The sequence below is a fragment of the Alosa sapidissima genome, chromosome 6, assembly GCF_018492685.1.
Source record: "Alosa sapidissima isolate fAloSap1 chromosome 6, fAloSap1.pri, whole genome shotgun sequence".
Lineage (NCBI taxonomy): Eukaryota > Metazoa > Chordata > Actinopteri > Clupeiformes > Clupeidae > Alosa > Alosa sapidissima.
The window spans coordinates 3,961,138-3,979,245 of NC_055962.1; the positions used below are offsets into that span (position 1 = coordinate 3,961,138).

Genomic DNA, 18,108 nt, shown 5'->3' on the forward strand with positions numbered 1-18,108 from the left:
AACGTCACGAAGTTAAGTGTGAGTCTTGGACGAACAGACTCCGTCGTTTTCAATGGGAGAGTCAAATAGAACGATTTTTCAGTTGGTCCCCCCCAGTACTGCGCAGACTCACACTTAACTTTGTGACGTTAGCCATCGAACTGAATCTTGTAACTCACATGATAGATACACAGAAATTCTTCTCACACTTCCTTCGCCTTCAAAGTCATCAAAGTTAAACATTTATTTATGTATTATTATTAATATCATCCTCACCAAGACGTGTTAATGTTGAAGCTACCATACTTGATCATCTTCAAAAACAGTCATGCTAAAACAAAACAAAAAAGTTAAAGCCTTGAAGCTAATCTTCTTTCCACTTTTCCGACGGCATACGGTCGTGTATGCTAGGTTTTGTTTATGAGTTACCGTCAGACAGTAATGTGTACTGAGCTTCTTATCCAAACAATACGGTTATCTCCCTACGGCGCGAAGAAGAGATTACGTCAAAGCTAGCTTCCCTCCAACCGAACAAGCTAACCACTCTTCTTACGGGTAACCAACGTTACGGACGAGGTAGTGGAGTCTGTTTTGCCTTTGTAGTGTTTATGTGGATTACACAGAAGCTACAATATCGGCACAGGATATATGTTATATGAAGTTATGGTATTTCAAAAAAATCCTAGAATGAATGGGCTTCTATGGGAGTTAGCAGAGAGGTGGTCCCTCCAGCCTACGTCGATTCTTCTACTTCCGGGAATTCGCCTGCCCCCTTGGGTGCGTCGAGCGGCGTCGAGTATGTGGGACGTTTAAGGGTGACAGCTGCGGCCAAGGCATCATGATTTGAACTGGCGATGCCACAATTCATGTGTTTCGCACAGCGACGTCTTAGTGCTACCTTTGCTTTCTGAGAATACGTAAATGACAGAGGCAGGAAAACCTTGAAGACAAGTTTCAAAATTAAAGCAATATTTTTTTTTTGTAATTAGAAGACGAATTTCCCCCTTTGGAAACTAGCCTACGATACCATGGCCTCTAGAGAAATAGTTGGCGGATGTAGCAACGGATAACTTTAATTACTGAAAATTATATATATATCTCTTATTTTTTGGAAGATGCATCGCAGTCAAAGAGGGCAGGCCCTGTGCACATCCCTGCTCAGGATTAACGTTAAACAGCATGTTTTATAGGGCTGGCCCAGCCCAGCACAGCAGGAACACAGCAACCGCTAGGGGCGTAACAGCACACAAACACACACACACACACACACACATCTATATTCTGATTTACCTATGTTAACTTGTTTTTATGTTCTTGGAACTGTAAAGCTCATTGAGTGGAGTTGTATGAAATGCGCATTTCATACAACTCCACTCAATGAAAAAGCTGAATTTGTTCCAAGGCAATTTATGGGTTAAAGGTTAAAGGTCCATATGCTCCGCAACTAGACAATCTGGTCTGACAGTGGCGCTACAACATTAGAACAGGTGAAGCTGGGGTTTGGACTATTTCCGTGGGTTGAAAGTTTCGAGGGGAAAAGTAACCAGGAAACTCAGTAACATGAACATCGGATAACGATAGACACAGAAGTTCTATGTATGCCAGTCTGTATGATATCCCACCGCGTGTGTAGCCTAGAGTGTTTTCTGGATGGACTAACAGTTCCCGTGCCTTTGATAGGCTATTTCACTTGGATTATGTGAGGGGCTGAAGCTGGTGAACGCAGCGGCAATCAATTGAATCTCAGTCAGATTTATTCTGTTCTTCAAACTAAACGGCGGGATTCTTGTCGTCATGAGCGTTAAAGAAGGTTGTATGCAATGTCTTGAGGCTGTCTTTAGACCATGCCTAAACCGATTTAACAAGAACAGTGGACCTGGAAAGAACGATGTTGACAAATCGGTGGTTATTACAAATCTGCAGGTTGTGGCTCCCATGCGTGAACTGCCACCACCCTTACCTAAGGAAAGACCGGGATATGCCTATGTAGCTCTCTATAACTACACGGCCCGAACCGAAGACGATCTTACTTTTAATGCTGGAGATAAACTCGAGGCATTGGATAAAAGCCATGGCGAATGGTGGTATGCAAAGGCTCTCACCGGTGTCTCGGCGAACAAGAAGGGTTACATTCCAGCAAACTATGTGGCTGCAGTTGAAACTCTTGACGCAGAACCGTAAGTAGCATTGGCTCTATACTTGGTACAATTGACTGTAATTGTATTTTCACCCAGTTTCCTTCCTTTCCTTCATGTGTTCAGTTTTGAAAACTAAACTGAATTACCTATTGAATGGCTCTTCTGTTCACTTTGCATGTTGATTAATTGGTTTAAGGATGCACACATTTGTGGCTATCGTTAGGACTGGGGCGCGCAGGAGGCACGGGGGACGTGGGGAATATGTCCCACGCAGTGCTGAAGAGACGGCCGTCGTCCCCCTCACTTTTGATAAGGAAAAAAGCCTTATATACGCTAAATAAATAATAACCTATATGGTTTGCGCTAAATATATAAAACTCTCCATTAACAGCATCACATCACTAACCACAGCCATCTACAGTACTGTAAGAGTGCACAATCTATTTACTCTGTTGGATATCTGAAGCCAGTTTGTCTATAACAACCATCATTAGAGATGCTTTTCGTTTGGAGCGGCATACTGGTAGGCCATCAAAAGCATAACATTTTCGGTTTGGTTTGGGATCTAATTTTACTTTTGGACTGTTTGATTATATTGCTAAATGTTGGGACTGATGGGCACTGAACTCTGGGAGATATTTGATGGTTCACTGTTATGTTTCATGCAGTTGGAAAAGTGTCGGGATTTCCACCGGTATTTATTGCGAGACAAGGCAGCCATTCATTGAATAGGGGTTGTGCTGTAATAGAAACCTTTTTGCGTAGCCAAGTAGCCTAAATTGAGTTATTGTTTAATTATGCCTTGAGTCACGCAACAATTGCGTTAAATGTAGCCTCAGCCTCTGGCAGCCTAGCTTCAGCCTCTGGCAATTAGCTCGAAAGGGGCGGCAAGACAATGAGCTTGAGAACGTGTGTTGGAGACCCATGGTAGGAAAACGACTTTATTAATCCAACCAACAATATAATAAAATATTAAGAAGAGGTGTTATTTCATTGACCTAAATCGAAGCAATGTCTTCTAGTGCTGTGGACTGATGGCACTTGTTGGTATGGTATAGGCAACAGTGGTGGAATGTAACGAAGTACAAATACTTCGTTACTGTACTTAAGTACATTTCCCACGTATTTGTACTTTACTTAAGTAAAATTTATAGTGCATACTTTTGACTTTTACTTCGTTACATTTTACAGCAATTATGTGTACTTTTACTCCGCTACATTTCTACAACACCATCGTTCCTTTTTACGATACATTTTATGATCAGTTTTTTTCTGTCTGACAAACACGTTTGTTTTACCGGGGGGTTGCTACCAAAGATTCTGGAGCGCTACGTGCATTCTTAGAAACATAAGCTTCTAGTCTAGACCAGGCAAAGCGTGAGCTTAGCCATCTGCATTCGGTAGGCTATATTCACCAGACCCATGGCTACACTGTACATGCAACTGTGTTCTGTGCCTTTCTCTGTCTGTTATCTGCAGTGTTAGGGCCTCCTCTCCGATGAGATTGCTATCAGGCTATGCCCATGCTTCTGTCACACGTCTGATCATTTGCGGCACAAATGAATGGTAGACTATTAATGAACCGGTGGCCGGAAAAAACGTAACATTTTCCAGATGAGGAAATATTCCTTAATTGTGTGTGATTAAATAAAGATGCATAGCCTACAACTGGGGGGTAGTAACGTGAGCGCTCATTCAATGCCTATGCGTCTGCGCAAGTGAAACTGAACTTAATCATAAAGACACCTTTCTCAGCAACTTTTCTGTTCAATCAGCATAATTGGCATTACGATCCACCCGACGTTTCCCTTGTCTACCCCGTTAAACTTCAGGCTCTCGTGTTTTGCTGAATGATATTACTCAGCAGATCACCCTAGTAGATAACCAGAATTACAGTCACAGAATTGTAGGTCAGAATGTAAACTGGGCCACAGATGGTAAGCACAATTGCATTAACTTAAAACTATCTAGTCGAGTATAACCTAAAACTAGATTAATTAAAATGCCACAGCCCATACTGATTTTTCCTTTTAAAATATAGATATTAAGAGAATAAATCATTATGCAAATACTTTTACTTTTAATACTTAAAATACATTTAAAAGCAGGTACTTTTTACTTTTACTTAAGTAGGGTTGTCATTGTGGTACTTTTACTTTTACTAAAGTAAATATTTCTCTGTGTATTTGTACTTTTACTTAAGTACTGAGGTTCAGTACTTCCTCCACCACTGATAGGCAAATATGGGAACCTGCCTTTTATTTGTCCGGCTATAAATAGAATCAATCCCGGGCATAATTTGAGGATTTATGGTAGCCTATCTCCTGCTCAACATGACATTAGCTGTTATGTTTATTGATAACAAACTCAACTAGCCTACTGATCAACTCGTTTTCACTAGCCTAACTATAAAATAGAAGTATATAGGCCTATCCAAAGTTTTTGTTCTAAGACATTTATTTCAAACATAATTTCAAGACACAAATTGGATACTTCAGTTACCTTGGTGCATAAATCCCAGAGAGTAGGCTACCACACCCCAGAGTGATGGGCCTTTCTTACGCGTTCAGTGTGGGGTATAAACAAGCTGAGAATTTAGCGGTGTCACGTCTGGCTGTCACAGACATGGGGAGCTCTTTGAAGCTTGGGATAATGTCGTACAGTTACTACAGTAACAGTATTTTATTTTACTTCTTATGTAATATATATTTTTTCAATTTTATAAATGCTTTGTTTAAATGCTGTTGGAACAAATAGTAGTTGATTATAAAGGCAACTTTCTGTTGCAATTTTCTGTGTGTTCTGGACTGGTAACTTGTTAAGCCAACATGTTCTAACATTGCATAAATATTAACTGCAGACACATAGTGGAGAGTTGATTTGGTTTATACCAGACAATTTAGGTACTGTAGGCCTAACTAGGCTATTTGATCATGTAGTCTATGTTTGGATCATAGGCATGATGATTCATTCATGGCTTCATAAAATATCAACATCATGTTGCTTTTAGAGTATTCTACCATTGGCCCAAGTAGTGTAAAATAAATCTAAAAAAATTAAATAAAAGTATAATTGCACATAGCAAGAAGCTGGTCTGAGGGCAGATCTGGCGTTGTGCTCATCTCACAGTTTTGACAATTTTAATCAAAAAATATTTTGAAAACAATCAATGGTATTATCTTAATATTCTGGCAAGTTTAAAATATGATGGTCGAAAGTGGGCCAGAGGTGGCGATCCGATATCGGGAAATCTGATCTCACTATGGTTTGTGTTCACAATTTGGTCCCCCTCACTTTCAAAATATCTCCTGCGCCCCTGCGTTAGGATATGGGTTGGGCATGCAGCCTAGCTTAAAAAAAGGCTGTGATAGTTTTAGACTATTTTCTATCTAAAAGCGATAATTGCAAGCAGGGTAGGAATTTCATGGCGGCCACGACGGCCATGGCCGTCGTAGCCCCTTGCATTGGCCGTGATGCCCCTTTGAAAATCAGAGGTTTACAGGCCACGGTGGCCTTGGTGCCCCCTTCTTTCAATATTCTGCTTTGCGTCCTACTAATAGCGATATTTATTTAGCCTATGGCCTGTCAAAACAATCTTAGCATTCACAGCACAAATTAATTTAGTATTTTACGCAGTGGAGAAAGTGACAGTGCAAGAAAGAAAGTGCGTCCAAATTCACCCATTCTTCTCAGTTGAACTACTCGCGAAGTAGCCTACTCATCACACAGACATCTCAAGTATCACATGAAAGGGCTTTTTCTCAGCTTTTAAACGATGTTAGCCGCTAATTGCTGTCGTGAACGGTTCGCGAGAAAAGTAAATAATATCATTCAATTTAATCATAAATTCTACTGAAGGTTTTGCGTCCATCTTCCTACCCATTCATCTCGGTGGAATACTTCACGAACCCTTCGTTTAACACAAGACAAACCATGTATCAGAATAAACAGCAGACCTTACCGAACACAAAGGTGTAAAGCAGCCCCCTGTACAGTTAGCCGTTCCAGAGTAATCCCGTTTTGAATTTGCAGTAAATTTCAACATGCATAGATGTCTCCAAATTTGCGCTTTAAGTTTTACACTGTGTTTAAATTGTTCCACATTATTTCATAACGGGCCAAATACAAAATAAATATTACAAATGTCGCCTAGATATCGGTAAATCAGAGGACAGCTGACTAAGAGTTTGTGAAAGTAGCCTTAATGATCACAAAATGCTAAGCAACCTTGAATTTCCCCTGGGGATCAATAAAGTATATATCTATCTATCTATCTATCTATCTATCTATCTATCTATCTAAGCATGCATCTAGGCTATTTGAGTTTCTTAAAGCTGAGCTGTGCTTAAATTGTTCAATACATGATTTCATAACAGGCCAAATATAAAATAAATGTTAAATATAGCCTAGATATCTGTAATATTAGATGATCAGATGATTTACAGTTATATGTAATATGTCATGTTTCATGTTTTTGTAATGTTTCATACAGTGATGCAGGTCTACTGCAGTGAATAGGCTAAATACAACTTTGATCATTTTTATAGCCTACTACTGTTTGTTTAACTTTGGCCTTGGTGCCCTGACATGTGGCCTTTGTGCCCCCCACCAAATATGCCCAACTGAAGGCCAAGTGGCCTTGCCCCCAGAATGGTGAAATTCCAAGCCTGATTGCAAGACTCAAGCGTTAAATCATTCACAAGTAGGCCTAGGCCTATTTGGGGACAAAATCACTGCACCCTTAATGTGCTATAGCCATAATTCGTCTCACAGCCCACCTAGTTAGTTAGTTAGGCCTATCCTAACCTTGAGCTATGGTGAACTAGGGTAGGCTTTTCTAAAATTATCTTCTAAAATGAACCTTTTCTGACCTCCTCCTATGTTACAGCAAATAATGAAGACAGCAACACAATGTGTTTTTGTGTGTAGCAAAGGAAAACCAACCTAAGGTGGAATTGCTAATGTTCAAACCCACTGTTGAAACACACAAGGCCTACATGTTGCACTTGGTTTTGAGGTTCTTTCAGTGTCATGGTTACTCTTTATCACAAAGTGTTTTGTGTGTATTAAGTGGTGTGAATCTACTATACTGCAAAAGAACAAGTGTTTTACTGACGTTTTAACACAGGGTCAAACCACAGTTAATCATTCCCACCAAGACGGAAATGCTGTGGTTTGGTTAATCATTAACTTGAATTACTCAGTGCAATCAATATAGAAAGGGTGCTTTGTGGAACCCACATCTCTGAGAGTTCACGTTTACAGTGCAACTAGATAATCTTTATTACATTCATAGAGCTTTGTGAACATACACAATGTTGCATAAGAAACATAGAATTTGTAGTATAGTGAAACAAGACAGGATCTGCCTGACAACTGAGGATTGTTTGTCAATGACACTCAGCTCCAGGTTTTAAAGCCTGGATGCTTGATAAGCTAGTCGGTGTTATTCATCATTTTACAGTCAATATAGGCTTAGTTTCACACTAAATAATTTCATTGGCATTTCCCTTTCTGTTATTGTAACAGCAACACTAGCCTACATGTGGCAAATATCAAAAATGTATCCAAATCTCATTCCACTCATCACAATCTCATCTTACTTCATCTGGCATTTGTGTAGTCAGCACTCACGCTTAATGAATCCTCATTATCAGGTCAGTCAGACTTCATCAACTGAAATTAAACCAAACCACTTGCTCATGTTACAGGTAGACAAAACAAACAAATAAAACAAAATGTCAAAACAACTTTTGATGCATGGAACACTCATTTCATGGTGCTGCTGGATCTGTTAAGAATGGTCTCAGTCTCTGGATAATTGTTCAATGGCAAATAACATGAATGGAAAGTAACACCTGTAAGACAAAGTGGTGTGTTTGTATGAACTATAGTTTATAGGAGATTCTCAAAGTAATGTCCATTGTGAATTTGCAGATGGTTCTTTGCGGACACAAAAAGGCTAGATGCAGAGAAACTGCTGCAGGGCGAGGGCAATTCGCATGGGGCCTTCCTGATCAGACACTGTGAGAGCCAGAAAGGAGAGTATTCCCTGTCAGGTGAGGAAACCCTAACAGCTTCTCCATTTTCTTTTGGTCATCAAGAAGCACAAAGTTTGCATTTATGTTTGACAGAATATGGCTTATTGTTGTTTCCCATAACATTTTGTGCTGATTACTCCTGTGCTGATGGAATTTATGTGATTGCAATTACAGTTCCGACTTCCTTATTCCTACTGGGAACTATTTAGCCTGGGTCAACCCCAGATGAACTATTTAGCCTGTGTTAACCCCAGATGAACTATTTAGCCTGGGTCAACCCAGATTAACTATTTAGCCTGAGTCAACCCAGATTAACTATTTAGCCTGGGTCAACCCCAGATGAACTATTTAGCCTGGGTCAACCCAGATTAAATATTTAGCCTCAGGGCTTAAAATTAATTTTTCAAAATGGGGGGGGAATTCCCCCCTTAGGTTATTCATGTAGGGGGGATTTACACAATTTGGGGGGGAGGGGGGGTCGATTCTGATACCAAGTCAAGAATTGCGATTTCAATACTTTGATACTTTTTTAAAAAAAGTGTTTGATTTTGGGGCCCCCACCACCCTGACGTCATCAGTAACATATACTGTAGTGGGATCATTCACAACAGTGGACATCCTAGATTCTGCTTGACTCTCTCCACACACACAAACACACACTGAAAATGATAGCTTATGTGATATGTTTCTATCATATATTTTTGAATTCATATAGAGTGTATTTATTTAATAATGCATTTTTTTTAAAGTATAGCATTTTACTAGTAGCTAAACATATTTAGTAATTTGAATGCCTCATATTGACGTTTAACCTATAACACTTAGGCATATCTTTAATGTGGTGTGTAGGTCCAATTGAGTGCACATTGCTGATGAGTAGGTGTAATTGAGTGCCTGTCACTTTAAGAAAATACGTGAGAGTAATTCTATGGAGTAATTAGCCCCCCTTCAACCTGACGGTTTTAGGCTATAGTCGCTAGTGAATAAAAGTTGTGCATAGTGCGGTATGTGTATGCAAATCATTATGTTTTCTATGTCATTAGATACAATAAATGTTCAAAAAACTAACATATCGAAGACAATCTTTCTGGGATCAAGTGTTGACGTGACCTGAGCTAGCAGGATAGTTACCAAGGGGCTCTTTCCAGATGTAAAAGTTTGCCATGGTAGCGTAGCCTATTTGCGTAAGCGCAAAGTGGTTCTCTCTCTCGCTCTCTCTCCGTGTGTGTGTGCATCTGCATGAGGCTATGTTCAATTCAACTCGGTAGTTGATCAGTCCGGTCAATAGCACCGCATTCACGCCACTTAATGATTGGCTATATTAACGTCATCAGACAGGCTGTAAAAGTGTATGCGGGAATTTCTCGCATTATGATGGCTAGAGTTGCGGGACTTGAACAAATTATGCGCAATACCCGCAATCCCGCAGTGAAATTTAAGCCCTGAGCCTGGGTCAACCCAGATGAACTATTTAGCTTGGGTCAACCCAGGTGAACTCGTCAGCAAATTTGACATTGTTAGACATTGTCCGACATTGACATTGTTGTTGAAGCCGATTTCTGAATCACCAAAAACCTAAGACCTGATTATAATCGCTTATCCAGCACAGGGCGGGCTTTATATGATGATGGACAGAGGAGTTTACAGTGCTGTTCAACACAACCAATGGAATTAGTAAACAACTGCATTCAAAGAGTTTGGCTCCAAAATGATATATCCTCAATTTAAATGAATTTTCATAAATCATTTATTTTAATTTTGTTTTCCAGGTAATGTCAGTGGTACTGTAATTGATTGTTATTTGATTTATCTTCATTATTCATATTATTGATATTACCTGAAATACACAATTAAATAACATGACTTATTAATGATTTCAAAAATGGTTTTATAGTGTTTTGGAACCAAACTCTGTATTTAAAACCTTTGTTTACAAGACAAATGTGTTTGCTGTTCTTGTGGAAAGCTTTGGTAAAAGTTAAGTGCACCAATTTCAGTTTAATTTCACTGATGATTATGCCCCTTGGAAATCAGAAGTGAATGAAAGGTCCCCAGACCCATTCTCAACCTGAATTGAGATTTGAGAAGGAGTCTGGTAGTCAGGCTAGGAACGGTTCACCTGGGCGCAATATCCCTGTTTCCTCATTCCAGAACAGCCCTGCTGTATATCTTGTACTGTACTTTTGCAATAGGCTCTGTAGTTAATGAAGGTAAAAAGTGATAAAGCTGAGTTATTACAGTGCATGAAAATGCACTGTTCTGTTATCCAAAGTCTTCTTATTATTATTATTACAGTGCATGAAAATGCACTGTACTGTTCTTCCTAGGCAACTTCAACAACTTCTTCTTCTTATTATTATTCCGCTTACCACTTTTTCCGTACGCAATTTCTCTTGAACAGTTTAACTTAGAAACTTCATTCAAACTTTGTAACGTAGGTCTTCAAACAGATCGGGTTGGTATGACTTTTCAACTTTGAAACTTTTATACTTTTTAAACTATTAAAGAAAAACTTTTTAAAAATCCCCATAGACTTAACATTGCCGATTGTGACATCATAATACGGCCGTTAAGCAATTAGAATCCTATGGCAGGTGTTCAGGCCACCTGGATCAACTGCCAGTCTCAGGCTTTAAGCATACAAACTGGCCCTATTAAGACTACACATCCTGTTCAACTGCTTCCTCTGCCAAAAACTGTTTCAAAATAAAAGTCCTCACTACAATATTTCACTATTAAACAATTTAACCCTTTAAACTACTGAACTTTTTAACTGTTCAGCCATTGTAACTGTTACTTGTCATCGACTATGACTCCTACCCACTGTAGCTAGTTAGCATAGTTAGCATGTCAGCATTGTTAGCATGCTTATTAGCATAACTGCTAAAAATGATTAGCTAGGTTAGCTAAGTCACATAGTTAGCATGCTAGTTAGGATAGTTAGCATAACTACTAAAAATGATTAGTTAGGTTAGCTAAGTCACATAATTAGCATAGTTAAGATGTTAACATTGTTAGCATGCTAGTTAGCATAGTTAACATAACTACTAAAAATGATTATCTAGGTTAGCTAAGTCACATAATTAGCATAGTTAGCATGTTAACATTGTTAGCATGCTAGTTAACATAGTTAGCATAACTATTAAAAATGATAAGCTAGGTTAGCTAAGTCACATGATTAACATAGTTAGCATGTTAGCATGTTTAACAAAACTGTTAGAAAACATTAGTTAAGTTAGCTAAGTAGCATTGCTAGCATAGTTAGCATGTTTAGCAAAACTGTTAGAAAACATTAGTTAAGTTAGCTAAGTAGCATTGCTAGCATAGTTAGCATGTTTAGCAAAACTGCTAGAAAACGTTAGCTAAGTTGGCTAAGTAACATGGTTAGCATAGTTAAAAATCTTAGCATAACTGCTAGCAAACATTAGAGCCATTCCAACTTTAAGTTATCATCAAATATCTACCTATACACAGCCATTACACTATTTGAATATCAACATTCATTAAACTTCCAGTCTGTCAACAACTTTTAAACTATTTACCTTTTAACTTTTAAACAGTCTACTTTCAAACTATATATTAAACTATCTATTAAACTAGCTGCCTATCAACAACTTTTAAACTATCTACTGTCTATCAACAACTTTTAAACTATCTACATTCAGCTTTTAAACAGTCTACGTTTAAACTATCAACTTTTATTAAGCTATGCAACCACTATGTCTATCCTAGCATCACCGTAGTAACCATCTCTGTATTATCTGTTTTAACTATACATGATATTTTACATCACAACTTTAGCATTTTCAACTCTCTCTGTGTCTCTCCATTCTACAAGGATATAAGGCACATTCCATCCAACTTTATCCATTCATCCTCTTTAAACCATTCACTCATCCACCCATTAAACTATCCATCAACATCCATTAAACAATCTGCCTATCAACATCCATTCAACTTTCTGTCTATCAACATCCATTACACTATCTACATTCAACTTTTAAACTATATACTCTGTCTCAGGCTTTAAGCATACAATCTGGCTCTCTTAAGACTACTATTACCTCTGCCCACAACTGTTTCAAAATAAATGTCCTCACTACAATAATTCACTATTAAATAATTTAACTATTTAAACTACTCAACTATTTAACTGTTCAGCCATTTCAACTGTCAGTTGTTATCAACTATGACTCCTGCCAACTGTTTCCAAATAAAAGTTTGTTTGGCATTTTATGTTAATATACAGTATGTTTATATTTTCATGCACTGGTAATTTCCTCAATTACATTTTCTAGTTGTCCTCTGATAAAACGGCTGATAGCATTTGGTCTAGAAAATGGTCTTTGGGTAAAGTTGTGACATTTGAGCTCATACTTATTCCATAGAAATGTGACTGAACATGAGTCAATCTGATGGACACGTTTGCAGTTATGCTTTTTATTCAAATAGTACCATACTTTTGCCTATAGATATGTGTTCCCCAACAACCCAATGTGTTTTATACGCCTTTTACATGTGTCATTTAATGAATGTGCGTCATCTACATAATCTGTCATACACCTCGTCATGGGTTCCCTCTCTGTTCCCACAGTTCTGGACAAGGGTAAAGTGAAACACTACAAAATTAGAAAAACAGAGACGGGAGAGTACTATGTTTCTAGGAACCGGACCTTTCCGACTCTGAAACTGCTTGTGGAGCACTACTCAAAGAAAGAAGATGGCCTGTGTCTGCGTCTCTTGCAACCATGCAAAAAGGTGAGATGTCAATGATGTCTTGTTTCCTTTCTGGCTTGGAAGGTTCTTTGGAACTTTATCCACGTTGATGCCCGCTATGAATTTTAAGCCAAAGTGCAAGTTGTACACAAACACCTTAATGATTATGTACTAGGCTATTCAACACTAGACCTGCAAGTTGTACACAAACACCTTAATGATTATGTACTAGGCTATTCAACACTAGACCTGCATGTTCTTACTCTGGAGGATGAACATGACTTAAGTTGAAGTTTGTCTTCTAATGTTCTGGTGTTTGCCCCTATTCAGATGGAGGCTCCTCAGACACATGGACTGTCCTACAACACTGCGGACCAATGGGAGATTGACCGCAGCTCAGTGCGCCTTTTACGCAAGCTGGGGGCTGGACAGTTTGGGGAAGTGCACGAGGGAATCTGGAATGACACCACACCTGTTGCTGTAAAGACTCTGAAACCAGGTGAACATCAAGACTCGGTGAGCTCAGTGAAGTGCCCCTCAGGTACTAGTGCGAGACTAACCGGTATCCAACTCACTGTCATTCCATCAGGGACCATGGACACTCAGGATTTCCTGGGCGAGGCTCAGATCATGAAGAGGCTGCGGCACCCCAAGCTGATCCAGCTGTATGCTGTGTGCACGGTGGAGGAGCCCATCTACATCATCACGGAGCTGATGAAGAATGGGAGTCTGCTGGAATACCTGCAGAGTAGGAGTGCACCCCACAGTCCCACACTCACCTGCCCCGCCTCCCCCAATTATACGCTGCCACTGATTACTTGAGTGATATGTGCTGGAGATATGTAGGGATTGAGATCACTCACTGTATTTTTAGAATTACCTTTTGTAAAAGCTATGCTATAGATTTTGCTAAGACATATTACATAGAATTTCAGATTTCTAACAGTTTCGAACATTAAATTGGACATCAAGGGATAAACACACCTTACCTTGAGGAACTGACCAACTCATTAAAGACTTCAAAGAAGTTTGAGTGATCAAGGTCGCTTTTTCCTTTGCAAGATGTAAATAATAACATTGTAGATGGGCAAATAGTGAGATTCTCTGAGAGTTTCTGATGCCAAGATGGGCACCTGTGCTGGTCTTTGGCCTTGAAAACATGATGCCGTTTAGTATAGTATACTGTACTTATTAAGACACCATTTCACTCTGCCTCAGTAGTTCAAACTTTCATTATACCAGGTGATGTGGTGCTCACTCAAACCAGTGGAACATTTTTTTTTTCAATTGAATGCACATATACATTCAGCAAATGTTCTGTGGAATTCTTACCAGAAAGAAATGTTCCCAATGTAGTCTGCTGTGTGTATTGGTGGATGCAGACAAATCTAATCAGATCTAAAAATAGCTTTGCATAACATGTCAGTCATGAGCAAGAAGGCTGTAACACAGAACTTTATCACATATTTATGTCTCTATTCACTTATCCTTTACAATAATATTAAAGATGAGGAGATGTACAAAAGAATGGATAGATGGATGGCTAATTTTCTCTAAATTATCTCAGAAGTGAATTCCTCCGTTCATTCAGGCTTTGTCATGGCGTCCTGTTTGAAGTTTACCTTTGCTCATGACTGTGGCAAGAAAAGAGGATCAAAGTCTAACTGAAATAAACTGAATGAGGGCGTTTGTCTTAAGACAGGCACGTAGATACTAGCTAGCGCTATCTCAGTTTTATGACATGAGTGCGCACTGAAGGAAAGACTTGATTGCCTTCCTGGAGATCAAATCATACTATGCTATAGTGTAACCTTATAATGTTAATGTTGATTATGTGAGTGCAAGTTTATATTCAAAGTTTGTTGTCATGTATTAGAGTGACAGGAATGATCCGGGTTATTATTAGAACTACATAGAGTAAGGTGTGCCTTTTGAATAACAGACTGCAACCAAAGTCTCCACCCATCTCTTTGTCTGTAAATGTAGTCTGTTAATAGTGTAAGATAGATCCTATTGTTGGTCACTACACTTCATCTCAGGACATCCGTTTGTATGGCCCTGATAGCATTCCTATTAATATCCACCATCTTTGGCACAGTGTTTTAAGCATTTATTGCTTTAACAGCCTTTAAAGACTGTCTACATACTTTCTGACTTTTTAAAACCTTTTTTCCACCACTTTTCTCAGAGGAGGGTGGTACAAAACTGCGGGTCTCTGATCAGATCGAGATGGCAGCTCAAGTGGCTGCTGGAATGGCCTACCTTGAGCTCCAGAATTACATCCACAGAGATCTAGCTGCCCGAAACGTTCTCGTTGGGGAGAATAATATTTGCAAAGTTGCTGACTTTGGCTTGGCACGGGTCTTCATGGTATGATCTTACTGATATTCTGTTGTCACTCTTAGACTCTCTTCACAAGTTTCATGAGTTGTCACTCTTAGGTTTTCCTTGACTTACCAATGTTGGTTTTCTTTCAAGTAATAGCTTTCTAAGCCTGTTTGATGACATTGTAGAGATAATAAGAATGCCCTTTGTGTACATACCATCTGGATAGTCTGTTTTCAACATCCTCCAAGACTACGAGAAACGTAGGACATCATGAAGGAATGTCAACAAAGCTAGATCTACAGGTTCTTCCTCTTAGACCTCACAGAATGTTTCTGTATAACCTCTTGGAATCAAACCTTTTAAACTTTTTGGTTTAGATATAGTTCTGTTAATACTTCTCACATTTGACCATGGACATCTTCAGTCGTGATATGTTGCTCATCTGATTACATGATGAGACTGATGATCTAGAAATATATCTCTTTCAGGATGAGAATGTATATCAAGCCAAAGAGGGTACCAAGTTCCCTGTGAAATGGACAGCACCTGAGGCCATCCATGACAACAAGTTCACCATCAAGTCTGACGTGTGGTCCTTTGGCATCCTACTTTATGAAATTATGACCTTCGGTCAAATGCCATATCCAAGTAAGGCTGGGCTTACTTTGTCTAGGTCTTGTCTATCTTTGTATGTGTTTTAACAGTTTTCTCTTTTTGTAAATTTCACTAGCCCTAAGCGAACACTGAATTGTCCAGCAGACGGCCTTTTTCTTATTTATTTTTTTTCAGAAAGAGTCCACCCATAAATCCTGAATCTTTTTCATCCACAGCTTATGTATGCATCAGTCATGAGATATGTCAGCCCCTCAATGGTTTCTCCTAAACATACTGTTTGAATCATAACCAAACTTGCCTCCAAGTCATTATGGTTAGCAACACAATGTCAAAGTATGCAGTGCATTCTCTTTAGTGATTTCCCGCTGGTGTTTCTCGTACACCTCAACAGGAAGTCTCCGAGAATTCCTGTAAAGGCATGTTAATAATCTACCTCTTCTGTCACTCAGCCATGACCAACTACCAGGTGGTGCAGCAACTACCCAATGGCTACCGCATGTCCTGCCCTCCCCACTGCCCCAAAGTCATGTACGAGATCATGCAGGAGTGCTGGACAGAACAGCCCGCCAACAGGCCCACCTTTGAGACCCTTCAGTGGAAGCTGGAAGATTTCTTTGACATGGACTTGACATCTTATGACGATGCCAACCACTACTAGTTAGGGTTGCTACTAATTCTGCAACCTTTTGTAATAGTCCTGTAACACTTGCAAAAAGCCAAATGCGATCATGTCCACTTAGTTAATGTGGGATCCGGAGAAGGAAGAGAAAACACACTCCAATAAGTCATCTATTATTAGAAAGAATGACTTCAGATAAAAACCCTGTCATGACATTTCACTGATGTCATTTGGACCATGGCGTGGAAGTATCTGTTGTAGTATTGTGTCAGGATGTGTTGAGAGGAGAAACTCTGACAACAGTTGTTGTTTTGTCAACTGAAAGCACTTTTTATAGACCTGCCAGTGTACCGTAGTGTCTGGCAGTCGTATCGGCAGCACTGTGAACATGAGGGTAGCCTTGTTTACTGTAGGCTTGGTTATAGTGACTATAATGCAGTCTTTAACGTCGTGTATCTGTAAGTGTTTGGATGGAAGGATTACTGCCTGACCTGATAAACCTGCTCAACTTGTTGTCTATCTATGCGGGACAGATGTGGTCCAGCTGTTTATGGGTCGTGACTCATCAGAATGCTGTTCTGTAACTGCCTTTGTCAGAGTCTGACACCTCTTTGAAAAAGAGGAACAGCTTTGCTTCATTAAATCCTTGTTCCATAACGTAGGGTCATTATGTTCATTCGTATGGCCAGTTCAGTCACATACTCTCCGTTGAAGAATCATCCTCACCAACACAATTTAAAAGCTATTACACAAAGAGAAACTGTAGAGTTGAAACTAAAGTTTACTAAATAATAACAACAATCATAATAGTATGGTTTGACAGAACATATCTTTGGCATGATCATGTACATTACACACCTGAAAGTGCTCTTATGAAGGACAAATCACAGTGATCTGACCAAATAAGCAGTTAACATGAAGGTATTGTGTTTTTTTGCTGTTTTTATCCTTGCTAAGGGTAGACAGTTCAGTGATTTTATTTGTTTTCCTTGATCTACTTTTTAATGACTGAAAGATTTGGAATGGGTTTCCCTTAATGTGTGTAATGAACAGGCAGTTACAGTTGCACAGCATGAAATAAATAAGAGATTTAATGTGTCACATGTAATTTATTTGTTTGGAGGGACACAATTGACTTAACCATGGTAGCATTTTTGTGACCTGTGTTTCAGTTGCCTTTAATTGTCCTTTTGAAGTATACATTTTTAATAATAAAAAATATTTCTCTATCAAAAAAAAAATATTAAAATGAAAATATTTCTGTAAAACGTGGTCGCGTGTCTTTCTGTTCAAAATCTGACTGAGGCTTTTGCTGTTTAACTCTGAGAATGTAATACTCTGTAGATGCCACAGGGGGGAGCTGGTGAACCAAGCGTACAGAGGTATTCCGAGTATGTGTTTTAGTGATAAAAGAACTCTGAGTAATCAGTGAAGCCTGCCTAAGAGAAGAGTACTGCTGTTGGGATTTGAGATTGAAGATTTCTAGTAGGAGGTTACCTTAACCTGGTTAGTCACTAAGCCATGGACTTGGAGTAGTATGGCCCACCCCTATTTCCCATTAGACATGGTTATGTCAGTCAGGCTGCTAAAATACATTGCACTGTATGTCAGTATTGCTGAGTTTTTTTGTGTCCATTTTAACTCGCATGTTAACACTACTTTTAATTTAAGT

The 18,108-nt window shown here is 39.1% G+C and overlaps 1 protein-coding gene across 1 annotated transcript; it reads left to right on the plus strand.

Annotated features, from left to right (window-relative positions):
- Positions 1-1,424: 1,424 nt before the first annotated feature.
- On the plus strand, positions 1,425-17,534 carry frk (fyn-related Src family tyrosine kinase). Its single transcript, XM_042094622.1, has 8 exons — positions 1,425-2,156; positions 8,055-8,176; positions 12,753-12,916; positions 13,205-13,373; positions 13,464-13,622; positions 15,063-15,244; positions 15,691-15,850; positions 16,267-17,534. Exons 1-8 carry the CDS (start codon positions 1,774-1,776, stop codon positions 16,473-16,475), a joined length of 1,548 nt encoding a protein of 515 aa, XP_041950556.1. The 5' UTR covers positions 1,425-1,773; the 3' UTR covers positions 16,476-17,534.
- Positions 17,535-18,108: the final 574 nt, after the last annotated feature.

Excerpts from the sequence above, each read along its gene's own strand:
- frk (XM_042094622.1), top strand. The coding sequence starts at position 1,774 with ATGAGCGTTAAAGAAGGTTGTATGCAATGTCTTGAGGCTGTCTTTAGA. Across the intron at positions 12,917-13,204 it reads TCTTGCAACCATGCAAAAAG|ATGGAGGCTCCTCAGACACA; the intron begins GTGAGATGTCAA and ends GCCCCTATTCAG. Across the intron at positions 15,245-15,690 it reads GCTTGGCACGGGTCTTCATG|GATGAGAATGTATATCAAGC; the intron begins GTATGATCTTAC and ends TATCTCTTTCAG.